The sequence below is a fragment of the Aphelocoma coerulescens genome, chromosome 2 (genome assembly GCF_041296385.1).
Source record: "Aphelocoma coerulescens isolate FSJ_1873_10779 chromosome 2, UR_Acoe_1.0, whole genome shotgun sequence".
Lineage (NCBI taxonomy): Eukaryota > Metazoa > Chordata > Aves > Passeriformes > Corvidae > Aphelocoma > Aphelocoma coerulescens.
The window spans coordinates 69,514,741-69,534,617 of record NC_091015.1 but is presented as its reverse complement, the minus strand read 5'-3'; the positions used below and the strand labels follow the sequence as shown (position 1 = coordinate 69,534,617).

The following is a 19,877-nucleotide window of genomic DNA, read 5'->3' as shown; positions in this document are numbered from 1 at the left end:
GCAGAGCAGGACAATCCCCTCCTTTGCCCAGCTGGCAATGCTGTGCCTGATGCACCCCAGGACACGGTTAGCCCTCCTGGCTGCCAGGGCACAGCTGATTCATATTCAACTTGCCACCGACCAGGACCCCCAGGGCTCTTTATCTGGCTCTGCTCTCCAGCACCTCATTCCCTGGTCTACATGCACAACCGGGGTGACTCCATCCCATGTGCAGAATCCAGCACTTTCCCTTGCTGAACGTCATACAGTTGGTGATCCTCCAGCCCTCTAATTCATGTAGGTGTCTCTGCAGGGCCTTTCTGCCTTGGAAGGAGTTAACAGCTCCTCCCAGTTTTGTATCATCCGCAAACTTGGTGTCCCTCCAAGTCCTGCGTCCAGGTGGTTAATGAAGATATTTATTATGTTTACATGGCAGTCTGAGTGCAATAGGTAGGTAAGGCACCTTTTGATACTATGGTTGTGCAATGCTTACATGGTAGCCCTGGTCTACTATAAAAAATCATAAATATTTCCTAAAGGATAAAATAAAAAGGGTACATCTTGTAGGGCTTTACTGTATTCTGTAGTGGAGATAAAAAAGGCTAAAGAATAACACAGTTACATATACATATGCAGACAACTTTTAAAAGTCCATTTGTTCCATTTGTTTCTTCTATGTGGCATAGGTCTTCCCTTAGGTAGTAATTTTCCATGAATTACATCTCTATTTAAACTATGTAACTGACCCTGAGATAAGCATATCAGAGTATATTTCATTTCCCACAGAATAAATTTCTACCTTAGCTGGTAAATTCCTAAGACCTGCAGCATCCTATATGAAAATTTATTAGACTTCATGCAAATTGTGTACAATATAATTTTTAAAAAATATTAAACTGTATTGGAAAAAACCTTAAATCCTAGGAAATTAATACTTACAGGAAATCCTGGTAAACCTGGCTTGCCATCTGGTCCCTGCAAAATCAAAAAACTCATACCCTTACAAACACATTTTACAGACTTGCAAAACAGAGTATGCATTTTTCACGTGTTGTGTGATTTGTGACTATCAACTCATCTGCAACTGAATTAAGAACTTCATTCAGTTGATGTCAAAGGTGTGAACCTGCACAATGCCCTATGCTTCTAATTTAGGGTTTATTTTCAAAAACTGAAGAGACAGAGATCCAGAAAAGACTCAAAATGGATTATATTTTCTACATATGAAAGGCATGCAACCATTATCCAGCCACCTTTGAATCTTTTCCAGATGCTGGCACAGAGATCACCTTTCCCATTTTGGTCCTGGTTGTCTTTGGATAGACAGTGTGTAATAGGCTGCGAATACAATCACAGATTGGGATTTGTATTGGGCACATTTAAGATTGCCCAGGTGTGATATCTGCAGAGAGACACTTTAATTCTGGTTCAAATCAGCAGGATGTCTATTACCCCACTCACTATGAGACTGCACCTCTTTCCTGACTAAAGTTAGAGCTTAGATACTGAGGTTCAAATCTTTCTCACTGCAACTGTGCTTCAAGCTACAGGACCTGCTTCTTTTTTGTGGGAATGTGGCTCTAACATCTACTACAAAACAAAGGTTTGAATGGCAAATACCTGTGCAGAGCTCACACAAGGGGGCCCATACTATCCTGGCATCCTATTATGTCCAGGGATTAGGAGAATCCGGTCTTTGGGAAAAACATGAAAATAGTCTTCCCTGAAAACTGTTTTATATTGTAAGCACAGCTGGATGCAGCCACAATAACATGGAGTTGTCCTATCATGTAACAAGTGGGAAAGAGCCATGCTAGACTTGCAGAAAAAGGTTACAAGCTGTTGCTAGAGCTAATGCCCTTCTTCCCAGTTCAATGACAGATTCAGTAAATATTTGTTTTGGGACAGCTGTAATAATAAGACACAAGGTTTTTGCAAACTTAAGCTATGTAGAGTGAAATTCTGCTATTGGCTATGAACATTCTGACTTTCCTGGCTTCATCAGGGATTGAATGTGGGGGAGATCACTGTGCTCGCCAACAAGAAAACAGATAAAATGAAATACACAAACAACAGTCCACAAATGAAACTAGCTGTGAAGCAAGTTGCTTAATTTGTGGAGGTTAAGATTTTGCAAAGTGCAGCATGTTGTACAATTTCGGGCAAGTTTGAATAGACTCCACATTTTGGAAAAGGTAGATTTTTCTTTAGATCCAGTCCTAGGAACCTGAAATCATTACCAAGAAGCATTCAGGATTTCAAGTATTTGGCTGAACTATTTTGCAGCTAGAATGGAACCTAAATTTCACATCTGTTGTTCTGTCATGAAATCCCTAGTTTTTCATCCACTGTTATAATTTGTGTGAGACTAAATTCATACACAGGAGCCTAGCATTTCTAGTTGCAGTCCCAAGCAGAAATGAGCAAAACACTCTTTATCCCAATGCTTTGTTACTTGAAAAACAAGAAGGAAAAAAATGGAATAAATGTGAATCTTGGTCTCTATTTTTGCAACAGTTCTACATTTCTTTAATTCTGAGCATATAGTTCAGAATGAGAGATAAGCCAATTTCTTTATTTCATAGAAATGTGTAAAAGCAGTTTGTTCACACAGAACTCAGTTTTGCCTGAAAGTACTTCTGCAGAGTTTAGTGCTGGAGTTAGCAGGAACACAATCTTAAAGTGTAGGAAACTCATCTCTGGTTGATACTCAAAAGAAGACATTGAAGATAGAGCAAATCTGAAGATTTAATAAAGCAGCATATACTCACTGGAGGCCCAAGGAATCCTTTAATTTCAGTAAAATTAAAAATTCCGTCTGTATCATTGAGAAGTAACTAAAAAAGGGGTTAAGAAACAGGTTATTCAAATTGTTTATCTGAGGCACACACACATTTTTGGAAATGTAAAGTTATCTCTTTATAACTATGAAAAACCCCCAAACATAAATAAGGCCACAGAAAAGACTCTCTACTTCTAATTTTCGTTGTACATCTGGAATAACAAAACCTAGAATTTCTTTTACATTTCTTTCGTAAAGATCTCAGAATGCTTTCAGAAATTTAATTAACTGACTCACATTTTAAATTTGAAAGCTATGACACCAAATTTTGCAGCCTGAAGTCATTTCTCAGCATCATTATCAGCAAGATAAAGATGAAATGGAGGTTTTATGCTCCAGTGTGTCACTGGCATTCTAAGATGGTGAATCAGTCTGAGCAGACTCATCCTCTGTTGCAGAGTTGAAGTTTTAATTATATTCTGGACATGTCTGCATCACACCATGCAGTTCCATGCTGCAATTCCTAAGTCAGCACTGATCATGCTGCTGTGTCTGAAACTAGCTTGGAACCCCAAGCTGTGGGGGTTCCCAGGATGTGGACTAGCTCTACACTACCCAGCTCTGAGTCTCAAGATGCCTAATAGTGCAGTGTAATTGCACTGCTGTTATACTGCTTCTTATCCTGGAGTTGGTGAACTCTCCATTAGCCCAGGCATTTCTGCATAATTCCATTACAGATCTTTGGAGCTCTGGTCCAACACTCCTCAATGCAGGTCTGAATGGATCAGGTCACTCAGGGACTTGTCCAGTTAATTCTTGAACACCTCTAAGGATGGACATGCCACAATTGTTTTTGGCAATCAGTTATAGTGTTTGATCATTGTCAGGATTAAAAAGGTTTTACTTTTATTTAATTGGGATTTCCCTTTCTCCAACTTGGGTGTGTTGCATCTTACAGTATTTACATACACCTGCAAGAAGAGGCTGCTTCCATCTTCTCAGTATCCTCTGATCATGTAGTTGCAGACAGAAACAAAGCCTCTCTTTATCCTGCTTTTTGCCAGGCTAATCAGACCCAGTTCTCTCAGTGCTCTGGTCCCCTGAACACTTTGGTAGCCCTGGATGGGGCTTGCTCCATTATGTCACTGTCTTTCTTGTCAAGGGGATCTCACAGCTGGACACCATACCCCAGAAGCAGTCTTGTGAATGCCAGTCACAACTCTCTATCAGTTGAGCTGATTTTCCACCTATTTTATCATTCTCTTACCCGCTTCATAGGCCATCAGTTGGATGATAGCAAGGCTATGGGAGACTGCATCTGAAGCCCTGCCAAAGTCAGGGTCTACAAATTCCATGCCCATCCCTTGTCCACAGAAAAGCAATGATTTGGATCAGGAACGAACTGCCTTTAGTAAATCCGTGTTGGCTGCTCCCCATCAGATTCTTGTCCTGATGTTATGATTAGGCTTTCATTTTGGTTTCAGATAGCTAACTTTCTGGTTTAAATAGGTGTTCCCAATATTGCATCACGTGGTCTTACAGAACAATTCAAGACAGACAATATATAGGTGCTTGTTCAACATAAATGTTTTAGGTGAAAAGACATCCTTTGTTTTTGTCATTTGTTTAATTTCTTTCAGTCCGATGGTCCCATTTGACACTTTAGCCTTTTGTTTTGGATTCAGAAGTATGTTCTGAATCTCCTTGGAAGCTTGAATTGGTCCATTTGTTTAGAAGGCAAGCCATGCTATCCATTTCAATATAAGGCTCTGTGTGAAGCAGCATATTCCCATTCAACGTAATGAAAATCTGAATTTCAAAAGGCCAGGACAGGGCATGCTTTCAGGTGCCAGGGATTAACTTATTACATGAATAAACATGTTTTCACTGAGGTTTTGTGAAATCTGAATGTCCCCTTTTCTGCCTGCAACCATGTGCAGATCAACACTACCAGATCACAATCTTTTCCAACATTTGTTATGAATACAGTGTCCAGGAACTGAGTTTGAAACTGCCCTGCTTTGAATAGGGGGTTTGACCATATGGCCTCCAGAGATCACTTCCAATACTCTTATGAATACTATTTTTCTGATTCAGATCACTTATCCTATCCTATCCCATCCTATCCCACCCTATCCCATCCCATCCCATCCCATCCCATCCCATCCCATCCCATCCCATCCCATCCCATCCCATCCCATCCCATCCCATCCTATCCTATCCTATCCTATCCTATGTCATCTGAGCACAACAGTATACAGTCAGCTTTCTGTACTTTGAGGTCATGTTGCATAATTCATACAGCTAAAGCTTGCTGCTTGTACTGGGTGCTTCTTTCTGCTCCTTCTCCTTGTCCTCATGTTCTACAAAAACCACTGGAAAAAATGTCAAGTAAAAATAGAGTTTAGATCCTACAGGCAGCACCCCACTTTCCAGGCTGCATGAACTCTGCTACTCTTCAGGGGTAGTACGATGCCCTTGATCCCGCTCTATTTCCAGTTCTACATTGTCCAGGAAAGGAACAGGACATAGGCTGCTACATTAATGACAGTAATAAAAGAGTCCTGCTGCTGCAATTGTTCTGCTTTATCTGGTGGCAGAAGTCCAGGAGTCCTGGGTTTACATGGTCTTTTCATTGTGGAATCACTCAGTATTCATTGCTTTTGGGCTCAATCCAAACAATATTGAAGTCAGTGAAAAGAATCCCAAAGGCTTTGCTGAGTCTGGGATCAGGCACATTGTATATTTTATACATACAGTTGATCTGCAAATGGAAACTGTGATTGGAAGTCAGAAAACTGTACATAAGGCTGAAGAAGATTTGAAAACAAAAGGTAGAAGAGTGATGATTAGAGGAAAAGATTGCACTCTTCACAACCTCATCCAGGTGTATAATTATTTATCTTTGGGTTTGGGTGTGCAAACAGGTTTAATAACAAAAATCCAGCAATATAATTCTTTAACACATTGAATTAGTTCAGAAAGTGCTGACTACAATAGTAAGGACAACACTATTTTCCATATTTTCTTCACTGCTGTGTTTTAGGATAATTGTCTGGGTTGGTTTCTAAGTAAACCTTCAGCTCTGCATCCAAAAAGCATGAATATGGCCTTGTTAGAACTATAGAAAGAACAGAGTGAACAAAATCTTTTGACATTTCCTTTACACCCTCAACATCGACCTTTCATTTTGACTTTTGTTTCTTGTACCCAAACTAGGGGTGTATAGTGGCAGCCAAAGATAAAGGTTTAAAAATTTGAAATTTAAATCCAAGAACATTTGTCTATTCAAAATTACTTCTGTACTGTACCCAACTAAATTTGTGTGATAAAATCATAGCAACAAATATTATGGTTTTTTGGTTATTGTGATTCCATTCATGAAAATGCACCAAGTATTAGCAACTATGCTCCAAAAGAGTGAAATAGCCAATATAGGATGAGAAATATTGATTTTAGTGTTTTGGAATATCAAACAGCAGCAGAGGGACACTGTTTTTTTAAACAGGAGCAGACTTCCTGATCAATCGCAGGAGGCAGCAGAGCAGGCAGCAAGGACAGCAAGCCTCTGAGACCCACAGTGCTGGTGGGAACTGCAGAAGTCTGGAAATGGATAGGTTCCATGGCAGACCTCAGTTTTAACCTAACATGTATTTTCATGGTATGAGAAATGGTTCTTGAAGGAACCAAATCCCCTCCACTGACATAGGGACCAGGTTAAATGAGAAGAAAACCAAGGTCCACTTTTCAGAGCAGCTCGATCAATGTGCTATTGGCCAGATACTGGTGAGGCCTGGGCCTAAGCCACAGCTGTTCGTGTCAGGTCTAAATATTTCAACAGTGCTGAAATTGCACTAACTCTGTATTTGCTTTTATTTTCATAAAAAGTTTATTTTAAAGTATGTTTAGTTGTAGCCACAGAGCCCTTCCTAAGAAAACTTCCTTCTAGTTCTGATGGATCAGTCCACTGGACTTCTGTAGCCCAAGAAGTCCTTGGCTACGTAACAGTTAAATGAATGAATTAAATGACCCTGACCTGGGGAGTGATCTCTCTAAGTGCCCCGTGGTTCATTCAGATCACTGATCTCTGCTGCTCTGCCCACATCAAGCCAATATCCACATTACAACAGGTGGCAGTGTTATTTATTTTAGTTCTGCAATTCCAACTGCAATTGATAGGTCTGCTTGCAATAGTTCTTTTCCATATTTGAAGCTTACTATGAAAGATGAGAGACTGAGTCAACAAAATGCACTTGGATAATTTAATGTCTATCTCAGCAAATGCATTGCAAGCAAATGTCCTGTTACACAAACATTTGTGAGATAGGAAGAATTCAATGTCATACACAGTGACATATACTTCCACACAGGTTTAACTAACTGTATCAAAATCCAGTACACCAAGTCCTCAGAGAAATCTTCTGATTAACAATACAGAGGATTTGACAGCTCTTGCTGTACCTCCCCAGAACACCTACACTACAAATGTGTATAAAGCCACACATACTATGCTCTCAATTTTTTAAGAGAGCTTACTTCTAAAACCCAAAAACACTTAGAGAAGGAAATGGGTTTCTGTATGGATTTGTAATACACCTGATGCAATACAGCTTCTACTAAGCTCTATACATTTCTGTAATACATGGTAAAAGTGGTTCATACAGGGATCTGGAGGATTCAGAGGATGCACTTTAGGTCTCTTCAGACATAGCTGTGTGCTAGACAGATGTGAGGACAATGACTAGGGCATGTAGGGAGCCATGCTGTCTCCAGCAAACAAGTTTCCAGCAAAAAGTTAGTTTATGTCAGCTTCAATAATATTTTTATATTCCTTGTATATACTGACCTCCCTCTGAGGCTCTCATGGTATTTTTTTCAAGTATTAATGAGCTATGGAGCAACACGTTAAGGTTCATTTTTACTGCAAACAGACTGTTTAGTCACTGATATGAATTAAGGCACCACAGTGGCACCGTGGCAGGGTTGTGAGAAAGGACATGAGTTTTACATCAGCATTTCTATCACAGCTATTGAGCAGTTCCCCAGAAACTCCAACAGAATTGTATTAAAGTGTAGAGCTGCTGACAGTCCCACTATGAGCAGGACTTTGAACAAGATCTTCACACAGCCAGCATTTCTGTGAGTCTATAATTCTTCTCACCCAAGACTCAGGATCCAAGATCCTAGTATTCTACGTGGATTCCCAGTAAATTCAGTAAAGAAAAAAAACACTTCTGTTGGGATGCGTGATGTGGCCTATGGGATGCCAGTTAATGCTATATTTGCTATCAGTAGCAGAAGCCTAAGTGAAAGCCTAGTTATTTCAGTCAAAAAAGGTTATGTGTAGTTCAGCTTTGTGATAATGATGGTGCCAAGCTCACCCTAACACAGATTTCTCAGCTGGGCATTTTCTCTTCTTACAATTACAAAACACTCCTTATTGCCCTTATATGCATTCCTTTGGATGAGTCTGGTTGTTTTAGGTACCTCCAGCTCTCAGAGGTGAAGTTTCCTGCAGCCACTCACAGTTTCTCCAGATCTGAATGTCATACCACGCCAACTACTAGGATTTTTGTTGTCAGCTCCAAGTGGGATTCATCCTAATCTCCAGCCTTCATTACTGCAAATAGTACTGCTTCTGCAAAGGCTGATGTACACACAGCAAAACTAACTGAAAATATACCTGCATCTAAAGCATACTGGAGAGTTTTTATGAGCCTCTAGTATTTTACCCTTTGTTGCTTCCACAAAGGGGTCAGTGCTCCGGTTTGTGGACAACTGTCAGGAAACACGTCTCTCCTCCAAATACTGCTGTGCCTTGGGTGCTCTGCTTTGTAAAATATCCCCAGTTTTGTATTTCTTTGTTGATTTTTTATTTGATGTTCACAACTCCTGCAGAATCACCTCAAGAGCTTGTGCGAGGTGCTCAATATGACCTCATAATTCTTGTAGGTAAGCTTTTTACCCTCTTTCTTCCAATGTAATATTTTCAAAACTAATCCATTTGATGCAGAGACATATTGATATTCTTTTGTTTTGAGGAGTAGACTTATGACCTGAATATGAGCAGGAGACTTGCCAGTGTGTTAACCACTTGTGCCCTCTTCTCTATTAAGGGAGTAACAGACCTCACTGCTTGATGTACACACTCACCTCAGGTATTGCTATGACTGGTCCTGGTGGTCCTGGCGGTCCAGGTGGTCCCACAATACTGTTCCCGTCCTGTCCTGGTTCACCCTGTTTCAAAAGCATTGCATGTGGAGAACCCATATACTAAGTGCTACATTTCACATAGGTTTTTCAAAAAGAATGAAATCCACACAATCTCACCTGAGGTCCTGGGTCACCCTTCTCCCCTTTTGGACCCTGGAGGTGATAAAAAAAATGAGCATAAGTGATTTAAAAGGGGAAATTGTGAAATTTGCTCTCCCTTGCTTCACAAAAAGCACAGCAGTGACTCGCATGTACAGAATGATCAATCCCCAGCTCTCTCAAAAGACACATGGGGCCAACTGGTTTCAGCTCAGATCTTCTGAGGATTTGATGTTTAAAAGTATTTCCCAGAACTTTTGACAGAGTTCACAGATGACTAGAAGCAAATGGACCCAAACCACTTCATTAGCTGGGAATTAATTCAGTGAACCTTTCTTTCACTGCACTGAAATCAGCCATCCCTGGCTGTGCTGTCCTCTTCCAGCACAGTTGGGCCTGGGATTTCCCAGGGGACCAGATAGGAGAAGACAGGAGAGCTAAGCTGTCATCTTTCAGGCAGCTTATTTCTAAGCTTGATTAGCCCCTCTGTAGAACTCTCTGTGCTGGAAATGCAGACAGTTTGTCTGGCACAAGTGAGAGGAAGGCGCCAGGGGACGAGCCGCGGGACTTCCCAAGGAAATCACGCTGTAATCCTCGAGGGTCTTAAGCACAAGAAATACATTAAAATTACCTATGAGACTGCTGGCTTTCCTCTAATTAAAGGCAGAGCTGATTTCTGAATAATTAAAAGCAGAGGGAGCATTGAGGGATCAGAATCAGCCTCTGGAGATGCCTGTACCTCTTCTGACTGATGAGGGAGGCGTGGGCAAGGGACACCCTGCTCCTGTGTTCGGCATGTGAGGTAGTTGCTCCAGGTTAACCAGGACAAACACAGCCCCAGCTCTTCACACTCTGCTAGCAAGTACTGGTAGGGCTCCTATGGATCTTTAAGAGGTCGGTTTGGAAGCCAGTGTGTGTTAGGTGATCACAGATTATAGTAACCCTACTCACCACTTCTCCAGCGTGCCCAGCAATGCCAGGAAAGCCTGGTTTCCCATCTGTGCCTGGCATCCCCTGCAACAATAAAAACAACAATAATATACAACAAACAAACTGTCATGCTCTCTAAACTGCATTCAGTTTCATACAAGCAGGAGGCTGCCACTGGGGAGGGACATGACACAGTTCTGAACAGGCTGGTGGGCAGGTTTGGGGGAGGCTAATTATCTCATTAGTCACCTGCTCCCTCCATTCCTCCTGCTCTTTCCCCCTCTCCAGAGCAGGCTTACAGGCTTTTTTAATGCAGCTTCAATCATTCTTCACTGCTTCCACCCCTGCTTAGCAAAAGGGTGAATTTCGTTGCTTCCCCCCAAAATACATTTGGTGAGTTATTTCCACCCTTTAGTTAAGTGACTCTCAAACTGGAGGAAGAGGAGGGATGTAGACATTGGCATTGGATGCAGACAGGAGTCAGTATGTGGGGCAGAAAACACCCCCTGCTGTAGTTTAATACAGGACTGTATATGACTGCTGGAATCTGACAGCTACTCTGTTCTACATGAAAAACAGAAGCAGTAATGATAATGCAGTTTTCCCTGAGAAAAATGGATAAAAGAAGGCTCTAAATTCTTAAAGGACCAGATAAACAGTGAGATACACTTTTTGCATCTGTTTTTCTCTGTGTCATATGAACGAGCAAAGGAAATGACACAGAGCAGCCTAATGATTAATCCAAGGGACCAATTACTCCTGTTTTGTTTTAAGAGTTTGTTAGCTTGTTTTTTTGGTGGGGTTGTTGGGTGTTTGTTTTGTTTTGTGTGGTTTTTTTTTGTTTGGCTTTGAGTTTTTTTTTTTTAATTTGCTTGGGTTTTTTTGTTTTGTTTTGTTTTTTGGAAAATACTGTTTTGTTTCTAGCTTTTTCCTCTGCTTCAAGAAAATATTTTTGGGTTTTAGCAGTAGATACTACCACCACATGAGATTTAATGTGTCTACTTCATTAAAAAAGGATATTCTCACTGCTTTTTTTGATTTTTGTCGGTGATGTGTGAAGCGTGTGGGTCAGGAATAAAGTATGATTTCTGAAGTACTTTATTCTTCATTTCATAAACAATTTTATAAGCAGGATAAAAGGTGTCTGAATGCTAATGGAATTTAAGCAAAAAGTGGTACTTGGGACATAAGTCTCTCAAGTGCTTGTGGAAAATTATAAGTATTTATCTGCAGCAAAGGTAAATGGGCAGAGGAAATAATCTCAGACCAACAGCATTTCTGCAACAGAATGTTGTCATTTCAGGCATGTTGATACTTGCAGGATAGCTTCCTACCATTACAAATGCTGAATAATTTTTCCCATTAATTTTCCTAACGAAATTTAAATGGGAAGAAAAGATCCAGGATAGGTAAGATGTTTTATTGCAACTAATGTATCCAGAGACATCCTTATTTCTAAGTCCCTCCATATTTTAAGAATGTAGCTCATTGCTCAAATACAAGAAGACAAAGATCTTTTTTAGTCTGAGAGCTAAAGAGATAAATTGCTTGTTTTTCTTATTTTTAAATAGCCCTGTAGTAATTCCATTTAAAATATACACGTATTTCAAATGCATCTATCACATAAAACAACAATAATTACTGGAAAAAGGACCTCAGAAGAAAGGGCACGTAGTCATAATAATAAAGAAAATATTCTATTGTATCAAACTGATTAAGAAGAGTTAAACTACTGTCCTGTGTGTCAATGCATCAGCTTTAATTATCACGCTGACAAATATCTATGTGAAATGACAACACTCAAAATATGTACAGCAGATGGAATTTATAGCAAGTAAAGTCCTGTTACATTGTTGGTATTTTTTTAAAAATAAACAAGCAGATGCTGCTAGAAGACTGTGATAATATGCTTGTACTCAGCAAGCATAACTGCATTTATCTTGTTTCTTAGACCAAGTTTTGATTTCAGTGCTGTCCCAAATGCAGGGGAAGGATATTTTATTTTATTTTATTTTATTTTATTTTATTTTATTTTATTTTATTTTATTTTATTTTATTTTATATTTTATTTTATTTTATTATTTTCTATGAGTCACATCAGCGCTCTCTGCTGGCTTATGCCTGCAAAAGACACCCAGGTCAGACAGCGACCAGCAAGGAGCAGCACAGACCCAAACGGGAGTTTTGGGGTGGGCTCCAGGAGGAGTTCAAAGCAGAATAGACAGGGAAAACGATAGACATGAGCCTACTACTGTAGCACAGACCTGTGTCATGGGTGGGGCACACTGGTGTGAGGTGATAGCTCCACACCACCATATGAAGGAGTAGGGGGCATGTGGAACTTAGTTTTCTGTCTAAGCTTTGCTGATTTTCATTTTTGTTCTGGGGAAAATGTAAAGGGCCTCACAAGACACCTTCCAAGACAAGCACCTTTTAGATGCAATTTTAGATGCAATTTTAACCACATTTTAAGCAGAAGTCTTAAGCACCAGGTTACACTGGCTCCTGATACTCATAATTCACCAGAGAAAGGGGTTTGTTTTCCCAGAGAAGCCATCCTGAGCTTTAATATGCTGACAGAACAAGAAATGTTCATTATCCCCTAAGTGCATTAAGAGATGAAAGGAAACTGAGGAAAGAAACAACTGAGGTTTTAGATCAGGTTAAATAAACTTCCCACCTTTGAACCTGGTGCACCTATGTTGCCTCTTTCTCCCTGAAACAGAGACACAGTAGGGCTCAAATATTAAAGTGAGCAGTAACTGCAAGGATTTTAAACATGTATGTTACTTTGCTTAAAAACAAAGGATCCAAATGGTGTAAAATGATTAGTAAAAACAAGGCACATTTTGGTAAAGTGATGCTTGGCATACGTTTGTAATTTGATTCTGGAATTTTAACCACCCGGTTCCCACCCACATCTAAAGAGCTTGTGGTCATGACTAATTATTTTTGCTGAGCATCGACCAAGCCACATGCCTGAACCCTCATTTTGATGTCTGAAATCAGCACATGGTAACGTTCCCCAGATCTACCAACACAGCCATGACCTCGTGCCTCCATGAAGGACTCACCATCTTTGTCCAAAACAGCTAATGCTGTCCCCCCACACTGCTGCTCTCTCCACCTACCCAGGCACTGTGTCAAACCACAAGCAAAATAACGAACACTGCACTGTTCCACCTTCGGGACTGATTCTGCAGGATTTTTGCACTAAATAGACAGAGTTCTTTGATTTTGTAACAGACAGAGAACATCCAATTTAGTTTATTTCACTGGAGTTAGAGAATATAAACTGGAACAAATCAGTCATTGCCTCAAATGTTATGCTTACTGCTTTTTGGGAGTTCTTATACTCAAGAGTGTGTGAAGACTGTAGACTGGTTGTTAATGAAAAAAGCTTTTCATAATAACAAAAGCAAAAGCAGAATTTGGATCCATGCTTACTTATAAGAGAGAAAATTTATCATAGCTGGTCTTCTCTGACAGCTGTACTTGTCTGGGGCATTTGAAGGATGAAGGAAGGATGCATGAAACAGAACTATACCTTCAACTCCTCGTGATGCATTAGCTCTTGGTTTTGGGAAGTGGGTGGTTGTTGTATTTTGCCACTGTTGCCTAGTGAAGTCATTTATAATCATGAAAAGTGGGTGTAAAATTCATCCCCATGAGAATGATAGTGTATTATAACCACTTTATATTAATTTTGCTGTAGTGTACCTGTTTTTGTAAGATGTCAGGCAGTAGCATGTTGCTTTCTGTTTTTCCTGTATCTTGGGGAATGACTAATGATTAAACTGAGGTGATGGTGAAGTCTCTTGGCCAAGGTTTATGACTATCTTTTCGGCTCCAGCCCAGTTCCTAAATCCTAGGAATCCCGCTACCTCAATTTCTGAAATCTTTGTGAAGCAGCGTTTCTTCAAAACAAAATTTCTGGCTAAGGGCAGAGAATAAATTCTTAACAAAAAGTGTATTTTGAGTGTGGAGACTGGACACCTACTCCTGTGCACAGAGCAGCATCTTGTGAGAGCACATCTATTCTTGCCAGTCCACCGCAGTATCACTCACCAACACGTGTTGTGCAAATCGCCATTTTTTTCACTCATGAGTAAAGTCATCCAGCATTAACAGGAGTAGTACCCAATGGAAGGACTTTTTTCCGGCCCTAGAAGCTGAGCTCGACAGACTCTAGACAGAGGGGGCTGGCCGGATCTTTGGTGGCTGTTGTCCTATGAATCAGGTGCATGCAGTTATTGCTGGCAATGGGCAGTCAGTGATTAATCCTAGGTGTCAGTTCAGGTGAAAATTTCATGGGGAGAGGATGGAGACCGCCACTTCTCATCTTCCATTTCCTTCTCTTTCAATGCTATTGTTATTTCCCAGGACAATGAAGAATTTGAATTTCTTTAACTTCCCATTTAAGGTGTTGTCATACTGTACTATTAATCTGAGTGGTACTTTATGTAGGAATAGGAAAAATCTCTTCCTGTCTAAGGACCCATTCTGCAGATCTGTCCTTTTCTTCTGGGATGTTTCATCTCTCCATTTTGTCCTCATGGGCTACACAACCAGTAGCAGCATCAAAGCGGAAAAATTCAGTCACTTCTGAGCTCAAATCAAAACCAAGACAAAGTAGTTATTGCTCCTCCCCTCTTCCCCCAGCACCTTCCAGAACATTTTCCTATCACTTTCTGGGATTAGAAGGCCTCCTCATGCAGATTTCTCTTTCAACAGCATATATGTAACCTCTTGGAAACCAGAATGATGTATGAACAAGCAACAAAGAGAAATCACCAAATGTCCTAAAAAAAATTAGCAAAGATGCCATGAAATGTAACAGCCCAGTTAGTATTTACTCACTGCTCTTGTTGGGTGTGAAATAATTCTGATAATACACATTCTGGATAGATACCCAGTGTGAATGGGAACAAAATTTGTCCCACACTTAATCAGTACCTGACTCTTAAATGAAAGCTGTTATGTTCAGGCAAATTCTGGGAATATAGAAATAAAAAATTATAAAAAAATATATGCCAAAGCAATATAGGCTAGCTTTCAAGTGTTTTTACTTTTGGTCCTAATGGTCCATGCTATCCACGTCTTCCTGCAGAATCCTATAAAAATACACTGAATTTACTGGTAAATCCACATGGCATTTCAAAAGAAATTTTTTTCAGAACAAAAATTTAATTTACAACCACAACTGTTACAAAAACAATGCTGGAGATCTGTAATATAACAGAGCAATAAAATGTAAGCGTTGTTTTAGCGTTGTTGTTCTGTTAAATACTGCCTTGCTCTATGTTATCATGGAAAGGTCTAAAGATTTCTTTTGCTTACAAAGACAACTTTAGTGCTGTCACTGCATACTATACATACTTTTAGAAAATATTAGAAATAAATTTATTCAAATGCGTTTTTTGCAAGGGATTGCTTTCAACTTCTTATAATTTTTTGAATTTGCTTTCTTGGCTAAAATTAAGATATGCTACCATTTTAGAGGCAACACAGTCTAGGTTTAAAAGCAGTGTCCCAAATTGTCATTTCAAAAAATGTTTGGAAATTCAAATTCCTCTCATCTCTATACGGTGGCATCAGTTGTAAAGTACAGTTATGACTCTTTGATGGTGAAATCAACAGCAGTTTATTATTGGTCATTTTAGAAAGCTGAATGGAAGAGAAAGGAATTCAACGAAGTGATTAAGTTGTCTTTATCTGGAATATGAAGGCACTAATAAATGGTAATGCTAAATAATGAGAAAACACCAATGAAACTTTACACCTATCTGTGGAAGAAAAAGAATAGAAACCTTGGAAATGAGAGCTGAAGTCATCAGAAAAATTAAATCTGATATTTCTACTTCAAAATACAACCACTACTTTCTGATTAAAGATTAACAAGAATGTTAACAAAGATGGGGCCAATAAATATAATTTATTTCCTAGCAGCTGTTTTGAGTTGCAGCCCCCTTAGAAGCAGATACTCTGTTTTCACCAAAACACCATTGGGTACTCTGGGGTTGTGATAAGGTGTAAAGGGCCCATAACGCAGTACCAGTAACTATGTAAAAGCAATTTCATAATCACAGCAAAATTCTTATTTTTCTTATCTTCTTTTTCTCATCTACGCTCTTTACTGACTCAGGCTTTGCAGAATAATTAAGCAGTAACAGGAAAATTTTATTCAAGTGCAACAAGACATTTAAAAAATATTTATAGCTGAGTGATTTGGAAACAATGCCTGTTACAAAACCAAATGTGAGAGTAAGGCTGTGACTAAGGCAGGTCAGAATCCGCTATTCCAGACCTGGTTTTGGACACCTCCTTGTTTCAGCTAACAGATTCAATACTTATTTTTGTAACTGTATTTTTGTGTTATTTTTAATATCTAGGAAAAGACGTAAGAGGAAGCAAAGTTCTCCAAGCTATCAGCTGTAACTTCAGTGACTCACAATTACTAGTACTTTAAGCCAACACAGTAAAGAGCCGCTCAAAGTCACTCCTATCTCCAGGGTTCAGTTGGTTTCTGATGATTCATGGAATCACAGACACAGGCTTCCACAGGCCTGTGGAGGCTATCAAATCCAATCATCCCCTGAAGCAGAACTGTCACCAGCTTCAGATCAGGTCAGTCATGTCTCTGTCCAGCAAAGTCTTGGTAATTTCAAGATCTTCTGCAACCTCCCTGGGCAAATTGCCCTAGTCCTGCACCAGCCTCCTAGTGAACAGCCTTCTCCTAAGGCTTAGCCTGAACAATGCAAGCTGCAAATTGTGACCACTGTCCCTTGCTGCACCATCTGGCACTACAAGGAACAGTTTGGCTTCATCATACTTATTGTTGCCCCTCAGAGACTCATAAGCAGCTACTAGATCATGCCTTTGTCTCCTTTTGTTGCCAGACTAAACCACTGGAGCTCCTTCTATTGTTAAGAATGACAATAAATCCAAATGATCTGGTAGGTACTGATACATTATATTCCCATGTTCTCTACTTGATTTAAGTGGCCCACACTAGCAAAAAATCTCCTGAGACACAGTGATGAAGAAAAAAGTATCTCTTCGTCTGTGACATTGCTGCCACACTACTGGGAGCAAATTTTTAGTTTAAAAGTGGCATGTCAGATTACACACATTTGGTTGTCAAACTACAACATTTCAGTTTCATCTTTGTATGTGTGATTCACTTTCATAAGTGAGAAGGGAATCTATTAGGGTGAAAGAAGAAATAGAGAGCTAGATAACATGAAAACCTTCATTTCACCCTTTAAAATTTCAAAAATATATCAGAGCAGAATCTAAAAATCACTAGCTAATGAGGTATCAGAGAAATACCATTCCAATTCTTTGGAGGACACAGTTATTGTAATGACATTCTAGGGCAAGTGAATCCATTTCAGTGTAGTGACTCTCAACCTATGGCTGACTGGGGCTATATGTTTCCAAAAAGCAGAAAGGAGGAAACTTTTTTTTGAAAAAAACCCAAACCAAACCAAACAACGAAACAGCAAATTATACTCCCCTCCCCCAAAACACCCACTTACCTTTGGCCCCCTTGATCTGGAAATTCTCGATTCACTTAACAGGTCAATGCTACCTGATCCTTCCATATCCTAATGGAAAAGACAAAATACTACAGAATTTAAGAATTTATCAATTTATCTTTTCTCTCTCTCTCTCTTTTTTTTTTTTTTTTTTAACTGCTCCGTTTTCTGAAGTTCTGTAAATACTGGAAACATACTGAACACAAATATTTTTATCTTTTCTCATTAACTTTTTTTCTGAGGCAAATGGATGATGTCCTGGTGATAGGCTCTGCTCAAATGTGATAAAAACATGTTGGTCTTCCTTACAGAAACTCTGGTCTTTACTGTCTTGCCAACTTGACACCATTGCTCCAGGACTTCAGGCAGAAGGGCACCAGGCAGAAGTGAAACAGCATGTACTGTGTTTAAGCACACTTTTAAGTGTATTTTTCTGTGTAGCATTTACCTGCCACCCAGCTATGAAAACACTAATGACTAGTAAGGGTTACCAGAACTGATTTATGTCAGGGAGAACTTGCAAACAGTTTGTCAAGAGCAGCAATCACTTTTCACCAATAAAGGTTCTTCCTAATTCTCAGAGCTGAATGTTGAACTCCTGCCTAAAATACTGCTTAATGAAATTGAGGAGAAATAAAATTTCCACCATCAAATTGTAGAATTAACTATGTTGAAAGGGTTCTCAGAGGCTGCCTGTCCCATCTTCTTGTTGAATGTGGTGTCAACACTGAATTACAATCAGGTCGTTTAGGGCTTTGGAACCTCAGGCCTCGGAACATTCCAGAGATGAAGGTTAAGTGTTCTCCAGACTAAGCAAGTTCAGTTACCTGAGACTTTCATTATAGGTCATCTGCTTCAGCCCACTGTCCATTTCCATTAACCTCTGCTTCAGAAACAAGTCTCTGCGTAGTGGGAGTCCTTGAGAGCAGCCTCCATATTTCGCATGGAGATTTTTTAATAGTTTTACAGGAAACTACACAGAAAGCAGCAACCTCCCTCCAGCTTTCATTGTTCTATGACATTCCAGATCCATGGCAGAAGCAGGAGCTACCAATTCCAAAGCAGCCAATAAATAAAACTGCAGGCTGCCCTAATTGCTTGTTTCAGCCCTAGCACCTATCATGTTCCTATCCCTTGGCTTGTGCCTAGTCTAAACTTGTCAGACTGTGCTTCAAAACATCTGGATGAACCATGCCAGCCAGGAACTGTCCATTTGCTTTAAGCTGTAGTTTTAGTTGCAGCTGTGCTGGCTTAATTGTTTCCTTTTTCTGAAAAGGGAAAATCTTAATCTTTCTTTGTTTCACTTTGTTACTCATAGTCATACAGCCTTCATTTGCAACATCAGCATCATGTGTTGAATCCCCTCACTTTCCTTTAGATGACTAAAATGGCAGAAAATATGTTACTTTTGGGGTACAAGAGTTCTCTAAAATTTTAGTAAATTATATTGGGTTGCAGAAGAATTGATGGAATGAATCTTAGTGCATGTGAAGGGCAGGCATGTGCCAGGAATGTCTGCAGATGGGAGAAGAAACAGGAGCAAAGGAGAATCTCTGCCTCCTACTGATGACAAGCCCTTGTGTCAGCTTACCATGTTTAGAGGATGCATACTCCTGGCCTACTTAGCTTCCTGCCCGTTGGTGACTTGAAATGGCCCAGCTTAGCACAGTTGTGATGCACTCAGGAGAAGGTGAAAAGGGAGAGGGTGAGACACCAGTTAGATGACCTTGAGCTACTATCGAATGACAGCTTTACACCAAAGGTATGGAAAACACCATCTGACCCTCCCTACTCCACTGCAAAAGATAGATCCCGTTCTTCTAACCATTTCTGCCAATTCCACAGGAGTAAGAGAAGCAGAAGGAATGCACAGCTGGAATCAGTTCCTTCTTTTTGGGGGACCAAGGCAAAAGACCATTTGTGCCACTTTACCTGAGATTGACTGAATGTTATTCAGACTTTCATTCTGCTCCTCCATCAGCAATGAGTGTATCAAATACCAGCTGAAAATCTCCTCATATTCTCTTTGGCCTTTTTAACCAAACACTCACTGCTTAGGGTAAACCACAAACTGTGTTTCTGGGTCCTTTTCCTTGACTGCACTGTGCCAGTCTGTTTTTCCCTTTAAGAGAGTGCTTGATGCCTGCTTTACATAACACATCATCTCTTTTGACATCTGCATGTTTTTAATGGGTTTACCAGGTACCTTCTGCAGCTCAAACTGTTCTTTTGGCAAGCATAAGTGCCAGCAAACACCATGCCATTTGGTTTTTGCACATAGCTGATCACAGATGCTAACAAGTGCTAACAGGAGTGTTTTGCAGAAACAGCCT

The 19,877-nt window shown here is 39.9% G+C and overlaps 1 protein-coding gene and 1 long non-coding RNA gene across 6 annotated transcripts in view; one reads left to right on the top strand and one right to left on the bottom strand.

Annotated features, from left to right (window-relative positions):
* The window catches only part of COL15A1 (collagen type XV alpha 1 chain), a 116,129-nt gene that overhangs the window by 30,223 nt on the left and 66,029 nt on the right, over positions 1-19,877 (bottom strand). For 3 of the 4 annotated variants that reach the window (XM_069007928.1, XM_069007932.1, XM_069007929.1), the window contains 7 exons: positions 17,545-17,613; positions 12,684-12,719; positions 10,025-10,087; positions 9,092-9,127; positions 8,915-8,998; positions 2,751-2,816; positions 919-954 (listed from right to left, as the gene is read on the bottom strand). In XM_069007928.1, the coding sequence (XP_068864029.1) occupies positions 919-954; positions 2,751-2,816; positions 8,915-8,998; positions 9,092-9,127; positions 10,025-10,087; positions 12,684-12,719; positions 17,545-17,613 (390 nt within the window). The remainder of the gene's footprint in view (positions 1-918; positions 955-2,750; positions 2,817-8,914; positions 8,999-9,091; positions 9,128-10,024; positions 10,088-12,683; positions 12,720-17,544; positions 17,614-19,877) is intronic. The other variant, XM_069007930.1, reaches the window with a different exon arrangement.
* On the top strand, positions 188-18,105 carry LOC138106746 (uncharacterized). 2 transcript variants are annotated; one of them, XR_011149089.1, is made up of 4 exons: positions 188-276; positions 16,396-16,630; positions 16,903-16,959; positions 17,856-18,105. It is a non-coding gene; the product is annotated as an uncharacterized lncRNA (long non-coding RNA). The 2 variants fall into 2 exon arrangements; XR_011149088.1 differs by having other exon boundaries at positions 188-429.